A 14,233-nucleotide genomic window follows, 5' to 3' on the forward strand; every position below is an offset into this window, starting at 1 on the left:
TTCTTACTAAATAAATTATTTTCATCTCCTTTCTAAAGCTACATCCTTTTATTCTGAAGTTGTTATCCCTGGCCTAGACTATCTCACTAATGGAACCATCCTCTCCACATCCACTCTAACCAGGCCTTTCACTATTTGGTAAATGTTAAGTTCCAGTGAGTGCAGGTCTGGTGCCGTTGAACATTCATCATACATTAACCCAATCATATCCAGGATTATTCATGTAAACCTCCTCTGGACCATCTCCAATGCCAGCACATCCTTCTTCAGATATGGGGCCCAAAACTGCTCGCACCAGTGGGGTTTGAACTACTGTTTGGAATTGGGGTGGTCAGAAGTCATGCTTTGGGAAATTTCAATTCAGCAAGTTAGTCTGTTTTTATAGAATGTATGTAAGTGGAGCTGAAGTTTAACCAAGAATTAATGGTTTTGATTATTTGACCCAAAACCTACAGTTCCACTTTTCCAAAACTCCTGAAGCCATAAGTCTTCAACCTGACCTCTGATAACATAGTTTAACTCATGTGTCGTTCCTGCTTCCATATCCCATCATTAGTGAACTGTCAGTGCAAAATAAATCCATTGGACGAAGTGGGTCAGGGGTTTGGGGTGCACTGGTTAAGGAACTCTTGCACTATCAGACATTATGCCCCTGATCTTAGCATTCCCCTTCCCCTTGCTTTCATCCACTCCCACTGTTAAAATCAAAGATATTTGGTATAAACTAGCATCTGCAGTTCCTTGTTATTACATAGCATAAAATTCACTCCTCTGTGCAAATGTGTTCATAACTAAACATTCATGTATCTTTCAGGATGGAAAACTCTACTGCCTCACGTTCAAATTCCACAATTTGGAGGTTGAAGAGTGCTGGTCTGCGGCTTCATCGATTAGGAATATTACATTTTCATCTGATCACACATCGCTGCTCATTGCTACTGAGGAGGTAATGAATCACCTCTATCACATCCGCTGCCCGGAGAGTTACAACGTGGTCTTACCCCTAACTCTAACTCATTCCGTTTTTTTGGTACAGCTGGTGCAACTGCTGCTCTACAACGCCTGACACCCCGGGTTGGATCCTGACCTTGGGTGCTGTCTGTGTGGAGTTTGAAAGTTCTCCCTGGGAGCAGTTTCCATCCACATCCCAAAGATGGGTGGGCTTGTTGGACAATTGTCTTCTGTAAATTGCTTCTTGTGTGGAGATAATAGATGGGAAAGTCGGATGACAGAACAAGTGTGAACGGGAGATCGATGGGCAGATGTTTCTTTCAATCGATACATCAATAGATTCCTTTATTGTACTTTATGTTTCACAAAAATGTTTTACACATTAGTTTAGATTGCATTACAACTTTGCATTACAATTGCATTACAACGTTGTACCATTTGTCATTATATTTATTGTTGTATTTATCATTACAGTATGTATAGTGTTTAATCTGGGAGCTTCATGTGAACGAGGAATTTCATTGCTCCCTGGTGTATATGACAATAAACTAATGGGAAGGTAAATGATCAAGGTCAGGATTTCCTGATCACAGGCGTGAACACTGGATGGCGCTCACGCACCATCCAGGAACCCGAATTACACTCAGAACTCTGTCCAATCTCGCCCTCTCTGAACACACAGCCCTCTGAGTATGAAGAAGGACCCTGACCCACAACGTTACTTATCCATGCTCTCCATGATGCTGCCTGACCCGCTGAGTTACTCCTGCACTTTGTGTGTGTTTGTTGTAAACCAGTATCTGAAGTTCCTTATCTCTCCAGAACTCTTTATTGGTTCCTTCCTGTTTGGTTCAAAAACACTAACTCCAGCTTCCCACGTGTAGTCCACTCACTCATAAAATATATTTATGCATTGCTTCTCTTGTAGAGAAAAAAGGTGCCAGTCAGTGTATCATTCCAGGGTGTTGGTGTTCTTGACAGGTTGGTGTTTAAGGACCTGACTGCCTAAATTAATTAAGATATTTAATTTTTTTAAGCAGTTCGTTCCCTATACCCACCATCCTCTGCGTGGAAAAAGTTGCTCCTCAGATTCCTATTAATTTTTAAATCTTTCCCTTCTCACTTAAAACCTATGCTTTTGATTCCCTTTCTTGATTCCCCTGCTGGAAAATGATTGTGCATTCACCCTATCTATTCCTAATGTCATCATCGTGCCCAGTGTAATATTAAACATTCTAAACATTTAATAGGAACCTGAGAGGCAACCTTTTTACACAAAGGGTGGTGGGTGTATGGAAGGAGCTGGCGGAGGAAGTAGTTGAGGCAGGTACTATCACAACAGTTACATGGATAGGATAGGTTTAGAGGGATATGGGCCAAATGCAGACAGGTGGGACTAGTGTAGATGGGGTATGTTGGCTGGCATGGGCAAGTTTGGCCGATGGGCCTGTTTCCAAGCTGTCTGAGTCTATTTGAGTATCTATTTTGTATCTTTATCGAGTTGTTGATATGCCATACAAGCACAAATTGAAATGTAGAAAGCACTGGGTTTATTCCTGCTTTCTTTCCTCTTCATCCCCATTTGAAGCCATTCCACGTCTCCCTCCTTTCTATAATCTCATTCATTGCCCTCGCCCCCATCCCCAGGTTGGCCGATACCCTAACTCCTGTGATTCTCCCCCGAGGCATTAAGAGGCTCCTTCTACGGTGTATCTTTGACCAAGCCTTTCCTCGCTGGCTCTCATGCCTCCCACTATAACGCAGCATCTAATTGTATTTAATAATCAGTCCTGGGAAAAGCTCCAGGACATTTCTCCTAACAAAATGACGGAACAAAATGTTTTGTTGGCATCAATTAGGGGAACTGCTTATCGTTCACTGTTGTGATGCTGATCCAGTCCTTACACGTGTGTAAAGTGAGCTGAGAGAATTGTTCTTTTTTTCCCTCAGGGTTTGGCATTTTTATATAACCCATTGGAGAAAGCTGATGTGAGCACAGCCTTGAATGTGTACAGTGGGGACTTTGTATCAGCAATGTTTCTGGGCACTGGGACTCAGTACTGTGTGGTAAGATGAAAGACTGGTGCTTATTTTTCCTTTGTTGGATCTTGTAGTGAATTTTTGTCATTTGTTTTGGCGCAGGAATGGGATGTCATTCCTGGGACAGACACAAAAAATGTGGAGTAGCTCAGCAGGTCAGACAGCAACAGAGATGCTTTCTGACCCGCTGAGTTACTCCAGCCTTTTGTGTCTATCTTTTGTTTAAACTGGCATCTGCAGTTCCTTCATACACATGTCTGTCCTGGGGCCTGGATTATTTCCTCAGGCACAGTCTTCCATTGATCAGTATTAACTACTCTTATCTCTGGGTCAGTTGGACTATGGTTCGAGACCCATTCCATAGAGTAGAATATATTATCAATGCAAATGGTGTGACTAAGAGAGTGCCATGTAATCAAAATACCTTCTTTCAGAGCCAAGATTAAACCGAGGTCTTACCCTGCGGGACCTCATAGAGTGTGATACAGTGTGGAAACAGGCCCTTCGGCCCGACTTGCCCACACCGGCCAATATTTCCCAGCTACACTAGACCCACCAGTCAAATACATTGCTGAAGTCCAGGTACACAACATCCAACCCCAGTTCTATCAATCCTCTAGTTAACCTCTTCAACCTCTTAGTTGACATCTTGAGAGACATGATTTCCATGCAAAAGTCCAAGCTGATTATCCCTGCTCAGTCTTTGAATATACAAATGGTGTTAGACCCTGTCCGTGCCAGTAACTAGGTAAGGACAGGAATCCATTCCTGTGTCTTGCCCATCACTGATGGCTCACTTACCTGTAGTTCCCTGGCTTGTTCTTGCTGCCCTTAAATAATGGTATGACATTAGTCACTCTCCAGTCTTCCAGTATTTCACCTGTGGCTAATCCTGATGCAAATATCTTGGCAAGACCCTCTTCAGTTATTTCCTGAGCTTCCGACCAGGTCTGAAGATGCATGTGGTCAGGCCCTGGGGATTAATGCGTGTGTAGGTCCCAATACCCCCTCTCTAGTGTTTAGTCCAAAACATCACAACTCATATTCCTCATTTCCTCCACAGTAAAAACTGATGAGAAATATTCATTCATAATCTCACCCATCTCCTGTGGGTCCACACATATACAGCCAGGCTGGTCTATAAGGGACTTTTTCCTCTCTCTGGCCACCCTTTCACTCTCTGTAGACTTTGCTTTATCCTGCCTCCCTCTTCAATCTCATGCTCACTCCTGATGTGTCCCAATTTATTAACATGCGTCCTCTGCTTTATTGTAGTCAGCAAGAAAATTGGGTATCATGCAAGTATGGTCACTCAAGGATGGAAAAAACATCAGCACTCTTGCACTGCCAGAAAGGGTAAACAATTCTTCAGCTGTTATTTATCTTCAAATGTGTGACATGGTAATGGGCAAAGAGCAGGGGAGTGGGATTGGTAGACACTTGGAGTACTGTATGCAGTTCTGGCCATCCAGCCACAGGAAAGATGTCAATAAATTGGAAAGGGTGCAGATCATCAGTTTACTTTAGTTTAGTATAGTTTATTATTGTCACGTGTACCAAGGTATAATGAAAAACTTTTTGTTGCTATCCAGTCAAAGACAAGACTATACATGATTACAAACAAGCCATCCACAGTGCACAGATAAGGATAAAAGATACAACATTTAGTGTAATATAAAGTCTAGTAGAGTCTGATTAAAGATAGTTCAAAAGTCTCTAATGAGATGGATGGGAGGTCAGGATTGCTCTCTAGTTGGTGAGAGGACGGTTCAGTTGCCTGATAGCAGCTGGGAAGAAACTGTCCCTGAATCTGGAGGTATGCATTTTCAAACTTCTGTCCCTCTCATCTGATGGGAGAGGGGAGAAGATGGAGTAACCTGGATGAGACATGTCCTTGATTACTTGGGCTTGCAGGCTTGAGTTATAGGCAGAGGATAGATAGGCCTGGACCTTGTGCTTTAAAGGGTAGAAAGCTGAGGGTCACCTTATTGAGGTGTATAATATCATTAGAGGCATAGATTAATTTTTCATATACCCACCATGCTCTGTGAAAAAGTTGCTCCTCAGGTTTCTATTAAATCTTTCCCCTCTCACCTTAACCATATGTCCTCTGGTTCGCGATTCTCCTACCATTAGAAAAAGGCTTTGTGAATTCACCCTATCTATTCCTCTCATGATTTTATACACTTTTATAAGATCACTCTCCAACCTTCGGTAAGAACCTTGGACTAACGTTGATTGGACTTTACTGGACTTTATCTTGAACAAAGCGTAATTAACGTAATTTCCTTTATTATGGATCTGTACCCTGTGGATGGCTCAATTGTAATCATATATTGTCTTTCTGCTGCCTGCTTCAGCTTGCAACAAAATATTTTCACTGCACATCGGTCCACATGACAATAATCTAAACTCAAACTCAAACTCAAACTGTGAGTAGAAGGCAGGAGGGAGGGAAAGATAGATCAGCCATGATTGAGTGGCAGAATAATTTGATGGGCCGAATGGCCTAATTTTGCTCCTATAGCTTATGAATTGAAACTGAAACCCCACAGCTTCTGCGTTGCAAGGAGTAAAGATTTTTAAAGTTTGGCATGCATGTTTAAAGGAGACATGTCATAAATCATAGGAGCAGGGGTATGCCATTCGGCCCATCGTGTCCACTCTGCAACATGGAGGGAGAGTAAGTGATATTGTCGCATGCATGGGGTGAAGAGGGTGAATCATGTGGTCCATTTTAATTCGCCTAACAAATGATGTACAAAGAGCAGGTGAATCTTGAACCCAGTGCACATGAGATGGACGTAGATGATACAGCTTTGGGGGATGAAACCTAATTGTATTTACTTACTCACATTTACAGATCAGTGCCATGGCATGCTGTCCTTCCTCTGACCACGTGGCTCTGGCCACTGAAACTGGTCATATCTATTATGCCAACTTGGTGACAGTGGAGACTCCTCAGCTGATCCACCAAGTCTTTCTCCACAGAATGGCAATACAGAGTCTGAAGTAAGTCGAAGCAGTAGATGTTAGTGAGGCCACATTTGGAGTATTGAGTTGTTTTGGTCCCCTGCTACAGAAGCGATGTTGTGCTGCTGGAAAGAATGCAAAAATGATTTCTACAGATGTTGCCAGGACTTGAAGGGCCGAGCTATAGGGAGAAGTCTGCAAGGCTAGGACTCCTTGGAGCGCAGGGGGATGAGGGGTGACCTAATAGAGTTGTATAAGATCATGAGGGTTATAGATTGGGTAAATATACAGAGTCTTTTACCCAGAGTACTGGAATCAAGAATCAGAGGACAAAGGCTGAAGGTGGGATGGGAATTTTTATTTTATTTTATGAAACATTGCAGAATTTAGATAATTTCGCTATGGTATGTATTATGTGAGATTTCTTTGCTAGTCCTTGCTATAGTACTGTCACCATTGCATCAGCTCCAAACATTAGATGGAACTGTGCCAGTACACATATCAATAAATAATTAAACCTCACTTTTCAACTAATTTTTTCCCATTAATATACCTAACGTTGGATAAGTTTTAACTTGCAACTTGACAATTGCATTTTAAGTCTAAACAAATAAATGTTCTAATTCATTCACATGTTATCCATAAATAACCCAACGTTTCATGTTAGAACGATACCACTACATGTCATCACAAAAAAGCACTGCTTGCACTGAGAAATTAAAAAAAAATGGAATAGCAACAGTCATAAGACATGAACTAGAGAAGTGAGCCACAATTGGTATTATTAAAATGGATCCTTTAGATTGCGAAATTGTAGCTGTAAATGATCAGGGAATGGGTCACGTCTGCAATAAACATTTACATTTGCCACATGCACAGTCCCGGACAGTGAAAGTATGCTCAAATTAAGAGGCCTTAAGAGGAGTTATCTCCATCAATTCCTTTTACCGACCATTAACCACAATGTACAGTTCATGGTTCAAAGTAAAGTGAAGTAAATTTAGGTAAAGATCTTGAGGAGCTGGTGGAAAACTGTGCAAACAGAAGATGCCAGAGCCATCCCAGGAAAACACCTGTACAGTGTTAAAATAGTTGGCAAGACCTTTCCAAAGAACACACATGTTAATTATTGTGAAAAAATGCTTGATAACTTCATACCTATCACTCAAAATGGATCAAGGAGAAACACGTTGGGTCCTGTATTACCCTGTTGATGCATTTCTCATGACAGTTTAAGGGAATAGCTGGCGGTGATGAACAGCCTGCTGCTTCATTGAGTCTTTTATTGGGAGCATTTTAAGAAACAAAACACAAAGTGCCGGAGTAATTCAGCAGGTCAGGCAGCATCTACAGACGGGGTTGCAGGCCAATTGTTTCTGCCTGCTCCTTCCCCACCAAACTCTTCTCCAGCTTTTCCACCCCTCTTCTGATCTACATCCGATGCACCTCATTCGTTCTTCAACAATTTTCAGTTCCTTGGTTCCCTTCGCCTCATCTTTAGAATGGACGCCCTGTCCCAAATTCTTTTTTATAACACATTTGTTTTAATCTCATATACTGATTTCACCAAATCAGGCAAGAGTTGCAGTGGAGGTTGATGCGGTTTAAAGAAGCTATGAAGAACCAGGTATTCCAAAAGTCGTCAACAACATGAGTTTAATTAGCCAAGATCTTAATAAACGTCATAATATCGCTACATTCAACAAGGGATTTTCACTGTTGCTGAGTTGCTAATATCCAGACCACTCAACACAGTCCAGTTAGTCCTGAGCAGAGGGAAAGAAGAGAAATTGAGACAAAATAAAATTATGACTCAAACGATGAAGAAAAATAACTTGAGCAACGTGATGGAACTTGTGTTCCATCAGACAGACATGAACATCTGAAAGGCAGCAATGGGATCAAAGTGTACGGTACAAAGAGAGATTTTGTGAAAGCAGATTAACCCAGTAATGTGTGCATATAATTCCCGTGAGGGAGAAATAGCAGAGAATATCGAAGAGTTGTGTTATTATGAATATGGTCAAGAGCCTACATTTGGTGAAAACTATGGAATAAAAGGGCACAGGATTCTACTGAATTTGATTGAGAATTGATTGAATTGTGAATCATATTTTTCACGAAGGGGGAGGCTGTGGGGTGTAACTAACTGTGACATGTGCAGTGAAGTGGTCGGCTAAAGCAACAGGATACATTCCCCTCACACATCTCCTCACAATTCTCTGTATGAACTGGGTCAGACGTAAAGGAATGCATCTTAGGCAGACTGATGGGAACAATGGTGACTTGCTTCCATTGTGATTACATGGAACATAGAACATAAAATAGTACAGCACAGGAATAATGTCTGTGCATAACATAATGCCAAGGCCTATTATTACTTGTCTGCACATGATCCATATCCTTCCATTCCCTGCATATTTGTGTGCCTATCCAAGTCTCGTAAACGCCACTATCATATATGCCTCTAACCCGCCTCCCTTCCCCCAGCACATTCCAGGCACTCACCATGCTCTGTGGAGAACAAAAATACCCAGCACATTCACTTTAAATTTTGCCCCTCCAAACTATTCTCTCCAGTATTTGATATTTCCATCCTGATGGAAAGGTTCAGGCTATCCCCTATCTATGATTGTTGAGGCCAGTGAGAGAGCCACAGGTCAGGCAAAAGGTGGCTAGCTTGGGAGATGAAATGCTTCATCTGCTATTTGCATTAAGCTGAGTGCTCCCAATACATCGTCTTATGGTGCCCAACGCCACTGCAAATGCTCCACCTCCACTTTGAGGATGGAGCACCAGAGGTTCCCCACAGCCACTTACTTACTACATCCCAACCACTGACAATGAGGAGGACTTCCTTAACAAATAGGATGATGAATCTGTGGAATTCATTGCCACAGACGACTATGGAGGCTAAGTCATTGAGTATATTTAAGGCAGAGATTGACAGATACTTGGGATTAGAAACAATATCAAGGGTCATGGGGAGAAGGCAGGAGAATGTGGTTGAGAGGGTAAGATAGATCAGCCATAATTGAATGTCACTTGAGTTCACTTGATGGGCTGAATGGCCTACTTCTGCTCCAATGACTTATGAACTATCTTTCAGGTATGATCCAGAGGGACAATTCCTTGTGGCTGGATGCTCCGATGGGTATATATTCAGTATGAATGCCAAACCCTCCAAATTATTTAAAGTATTTGGATACACAGGTAACTGTTGAATGAATTGCCTTGAAACTCCCTGTCTCAGTCACTCTGACCAGTGAGCCCTCCCACCGCGTAGAATGTTGCAACAGAGACAAGATCCATCAGTGCTGTTTACAAGTATGTTTGCATATGATGTGAGGATACTCTTAAGGATTTCCTCTGCCTCCCCTGTCCTCCTTCTCAAAGTTGCTCCTCCACCCCTCCATGGGATGCAACATAAAGATTGGACCAGGAATGGCGGTGCATCCAAGGTGCTTTCGCCTGATTTAGTCTTTGGTCTTGACCACAACCCTGCCTGTTTGCGATAAACCTTCATTTCTCCATAGTCAAACATCACCCGCTTCTCTCAGCCCGGAAACATATTTAATAACTCCACCTCTAACTTTAGTGGATGTTTCCTTACCTACAGACTGTGCCCCGGTCCTGTACTCTCCCACCAGAGAAAGTATTCTCTCAGTGTATCCCTTTCAAGTCCCCTCAGAATCTTATTTTACACAACAGAATGTAGGCCCAAGAAAAATAACACGCAACAGGTGTTGGAAATCTGAAATAGAAACAGAAAATGCAGATAAAAAATCAGCAGGTTAGGCAGCATTTGTGGAGAGAGAAACAGGTAATGTTCAGGTCGAAGACGCTATATCGAAAAGCACATTCTCAAACTTTTCTCATGAAACCAGCACTTGTTCCAGAGCAAGTATTTCCCCCGTTAAATACAGAGTCCATAATTGTACCCAGTACTGTAAGTGGGAGCTCACCACAGCCTTGGACAGTGGTAGCAAGAATTTGCAACTTTGTGCTGGATCCCACTTGCAATAACTGGCACGTTTCCCATTGAGTTCCTCCAGCACTGATTCCAGTGTTAGCAACCAGCATATGATTTTTAAAATTCTTGTTAACTTTTTATGTTACTTTGTATGACACTCGAGTCCTTCTAACACCAGGATTTAATAGTCCCAGGTTACCTAAACAATATTCTGTATGGAAAGACAAAACTGCAGATGCTGGAACCCTGAGCAAAACGCAAAGCGCTGGAGAACTCAGTAGGTCAGGCAGCATCTGTAAAGGGAATGAACAGACAACATTTTGGGTTGGAACCTAATTTTAGACAACGTTTTCCTTTTATATTCTTCCAAAGCTGACATGCTTACATTTCCTTACTGTGGACCCCGTCTTTGTTTGACCTACCTATATTCCTTTCCAAACTTCTTGAGTTCTTGGCAAACCCTCCTCCTCAAAATGTGCCTCCTTTCTTTGCATCATCTGCAGACAGTCCCTCTGTCTATATGATTAACATGGACTGCAAATGCTTAGTCATACAGTCATAAGGCATGGAAAAAGGCCCTTCAGCCCACATACCCATGCCAACCGAGATGCTCCATCTCAGCTATCCCACGGCGGTGTAGTTGAGGCATGACAGGGTTTAATACTCAGTATGGCTCCACTATGGTATCTCATCAGACAATCCCATGACAGGAACATCCTGGGTTGGAGACACACTAAAACCCAAATGTGTTTATAAATGTTTCCCCACTTTGCACCCGCTGATCATTCCCGTTGCTGTGCTCGATGTTCTGACTGAACTGTTATTCGACTGTTGTTGCCGCACCTGCAGTTTTCACCCCTTGCTCTTTTTGTGTCCAAACAGAGATAAAAGCTGAGATTTTGGGGGTGTCTGTTGTGTTGAACAATTTGAGGAAGAACGTGGACTGCCTGACACTGTCCTGTCAGCCTGGAGAGCACAAATGTCACGGAGGGACCGAGTTAACCATGTTTCAGCTGCTGGGAGAGGATACTGCAGGTAAGCAGGCTATCATGGCACTGGACAGGAGATCAGTGGGAGAACCTACTGCACTTCATACCTGAGCTCTGTACTAATCACCAAATCTGCACCTACATCTCGGCAACCTGTGGGGCGGCACAGCGCCAGAGTCACGGGATCGATCCTAACTACGGGTGCTGTCTGCGCAGTTTGTACATTCTCCCTGTGACCGCGTGGGATTTCACTGGGTGCTCCCGTTTCCTCCCACACTCCAAAGACGTGCATGTTTGTACGTTAATTGGCTTCTGTGAATTGTCCCTAGTGGGCAAGGAAGAACTAGTGCATGGGTGATCTCTGGTTGGCACAGACTTGGCGGGCCGAAGTGCCTGTTTCCGCAACTTATCTCTAAACTAAAACTAGAACTAAAACCCTCCCCAGCAGCGTGTAATAGCACTGAATCTAGTTTAATGTATTCATTTTGATTATGATCTGACCTCTGTGGACAACATTGTCCTTGCGAAGGTGGTGTGGCCCACGTATGGTGCCATGGAAGATTTCATAAAGTGATACACCACAGAAGCAGACCCTTCAGCCCAACTTGTCCATGTCAACCGCAATGCCCCATCTACTCTAGTCCCACTGCCTGTTTTTGGCCCATATCCCTCTAAACCTTTCCTATCCATGTATCTGTCCAAATGTTTTTCAAATATTGTTATGGTACCAGCTTCAACTTCCTCCTGTGGCAGCTTTATCCATATACCAACAGCCCTCTATGTGAAAAAAAAATGCTCCTCAGGTTCCTGTTAAATCTTTCCCTTCTCTTGATTTCCCCACCCTGAGTAAAAGACTGTGCACTTACGCTATCTATTCCCCTCATAATTTTATACACCTCTGTATGATCACCATTCATTCTCCTAGCCTGCTCAACCTCTTCATTTTGCTCAGACCATCGGGTCTTGGCAACATCCTCATAAATCTCTCTCTACTCCTTCCGGCTTAATGCCATGTTTCCTACAGCATGGCAACCAAAACTGAACACAATACTCCATATGTCCCCTCCAACTATGATACAACTGCAACATTACACCCTAACTTCTGCACTCCATTCCCTGATATGCAAGAGGAGCCTGCAGGTAATGGTTCCCCTACACCTGAAGCCCTTGTCGTCCATGTAGGTAGAGGCAGCATCATTAGTCTAGGTACTGGTGTTACGTTCCTGATAACTTAACTCTACAAAACCCTTAACTGCTGATCAAAGCCTCGCCACTTACGTGGTGTCACAAGTCCACACGGGGATCGGTGTGTGCCCATCGCTTGCAGTTTTCAATACCGTGCGATGCGATGCGATCCAATATAACTTTATTCATCTCAGGAGGGAAATTGATCTGCCAACGGTCATTAAAAACACAAAATATATGAAACATGAAATTAAAGTGACGAGTGGAAAGGATTGGGGATGTGCAAAGAATGGAGGGGGGGGGGGGGGGGGGGAGGAGTCAGTCTCAGTCTACCCCATGATGGAAGGAGGAGGAGTTGGACAGTTTGATAGCCTCGGAGAAGAAGGATCTCCTGTGGCGTTCTGTTCTGCATCTTAGTGGAACCAGTCTGTTGCTGAAGATACTCCTCAGGTTGACCAATGTGTCATGGAGGGCTGAGCTGTATTGTCCAGGATGTTCTGCAGTTTGAGGAGCATCCTCCCCTCCAAGACCACCTCCTATGAATCCAACTCCACCCCCAGGACGGAGCCAGCCTTCCTGATGAATTTGTTAATCCTATTGGCGTCCGCAGCTTTCACCCTGCTGCCCCAATGCACGGCAGCGAAGAAGGTGGCACTAGCTACCACCGATCTGCAGCATCTTACTGCAGACATTCAAGGAGCGGAGCCTTCTCAAAAAGTACAGCTGGTGCTGTCCCTTCTTGTACAGAGCCTCAGCGTTCCTGGACCAGTCCAATTTACTGTCCAGGTACACACCTGGTAAACTGCATATTCACACCGTTGATGGAGACAGGGGTATTCCTCTCCTCCTAAAGTTCACCACAACTTAGTCTTGTCAGTGTTGAGCTGCAGGTAAATCATCCCACACCACTCAACAAAGTCGTTGATGACATCTGTATTCAGTGTCCCTCCCCTCACTGATGCAGCCCGCAATTGCAGAGTCATCTGAATACTTCTGCAGGTGGCAGGAGACCGAGTTATATTTGAGGTCCGAGGTGTAGATGGTGAACGGGAAGGGAGAGAGGACTGTCCACTGTGGGGCCACTGTGGTGCTCACTGCATTGTCCGAGACACAGTTTTGTACCCTGGCATACAATTTCTGGCAGAGACGGGTGAGTATGCAGAGATCGGTGTATATGCTTGCATGGAGAGACTGGCGTGTGTGTGTGTCTGTGTGAGTGTGTGTGTAAGTGTGTGTGTGTTTGTGTGTATTTGATGTTGTTCTACTGATTAAGTTCCATCTTGTTCATTTATTGTTCAGCTAAAACGTACATCAATAACCGAGGAATGATGAGTGATGTGGCCATTAAGAAGATGTCCTGTCGTAACAGGCTGCCCCTCACCTCTGCAGTCCATGACTGCGAGGATAATCTGTACGGGTTCTGCAGTCAGACCCGCAGCATCCTCAAGTACAAGATCATCAAGGTAACTCTGACCCCCCTCTCCCACCCAATCTCCGCACCCCACACTCTCCCTGCTCTCTCCGCCCCGACCCACTCGCCATGCTTCCTTCCTACTCTCATACATGCTTCCTGCTCTCTCACCCTCTCTCTCTCACCCCTCACTCTCACCCCCTCACTCTCACTCTGTCTTTCCCTCACTCACCTTCTTTCTCTCACCTTGTCTCTCTCACACTCCCTCTCTCACACCTACGTTTGCCATTTTGTCCTCCTCTGCTCGTGCAATCACTCACATGCACTTTTTTCACCACTCCCGCCCCACTCTTTCACTCACACTCTTACACCCTCCCCCACTCTCACTCACGTATCTGCCCCCACTCGCTCACGCTCACTGACTCCCCACTCTCACTCACACTCACTCCACTCTCTCACTCACACTCATTCCCCACTCTCACTCACACTCACTCCCCACTCTCACAAACTAATTCCCCACTCACCCACTTCCCACTCACTCACAGTCATTCCCCACTCTCACTCACTCCACTCTCTCACTCACAGTCATTCCCCACTCTCACTCTCCCACGCATACTCACTCCCCACTTTCACACCCTACTCACTTCCCAATCTAACTCACTCACTCCCCGCTCTCTTACACCACCCAACCACTCACAGTTCAGTAATAAT

General features: G+C 44.0%; 1 protein-coding gene across 1 annotated transcript in view; it reads left to right on the top strand.

Annotated features, from left to right (window-relative positions):
- cfap43 (cilia and flagella associated protein 43) overlaps positions 1 to 14,233 on the top strand; it is a 70,154-nt gene that overhangs the window by 13,574 nt on the left and 42,347 nt on the right. Inside the window, exons 8-14 of the mRNA XM_055647131.1 lie at positions 815 to 946; positions 2,902 to 3,018; positions 4,267 to 4,347; positions 5,855 to 6,003; positions 9,074 to 9,177; positions 10,820 to 10,972; positions 13,411 to 13,574. Coding sequence (XP_055503106.1) covers positions 815 to 946; positions 2,902 to 3,018; positions 4,267 to 4,347; positions 5,855 to 6,003; positions 9,074 to 9,177; positions 10,820 to 10,972; positions 13,411 to 13,574 — 900 coding nt within the window. The remainder of the gene's footprint in view (positions 1 to 814; positions 947 to 2,901; positions 3,019 to 4,266; positions 4,348 to 5,854; positions 6,004 to 9,073; positions 9,178 to 10,819; positions 10,973 to 13,410; positions 13,575 to 14,233) is intronic.

Source organism: Leucoraja erinacea, chromosome 15 (genome assembly GCF_028641065.1).
Source record: "Leucoraja erinacea ecotype New England chromosome 15, Leri_hhj_1, whole genome shotgun sequence".
NCBI classification, from domain to species: domain Eukaryota; kingdom Metazoa; phylum Chordata; class Chondrichthyes; order Rajiformes; family Rajidae; genus Leucoraja; species Leucoraja erinaceus.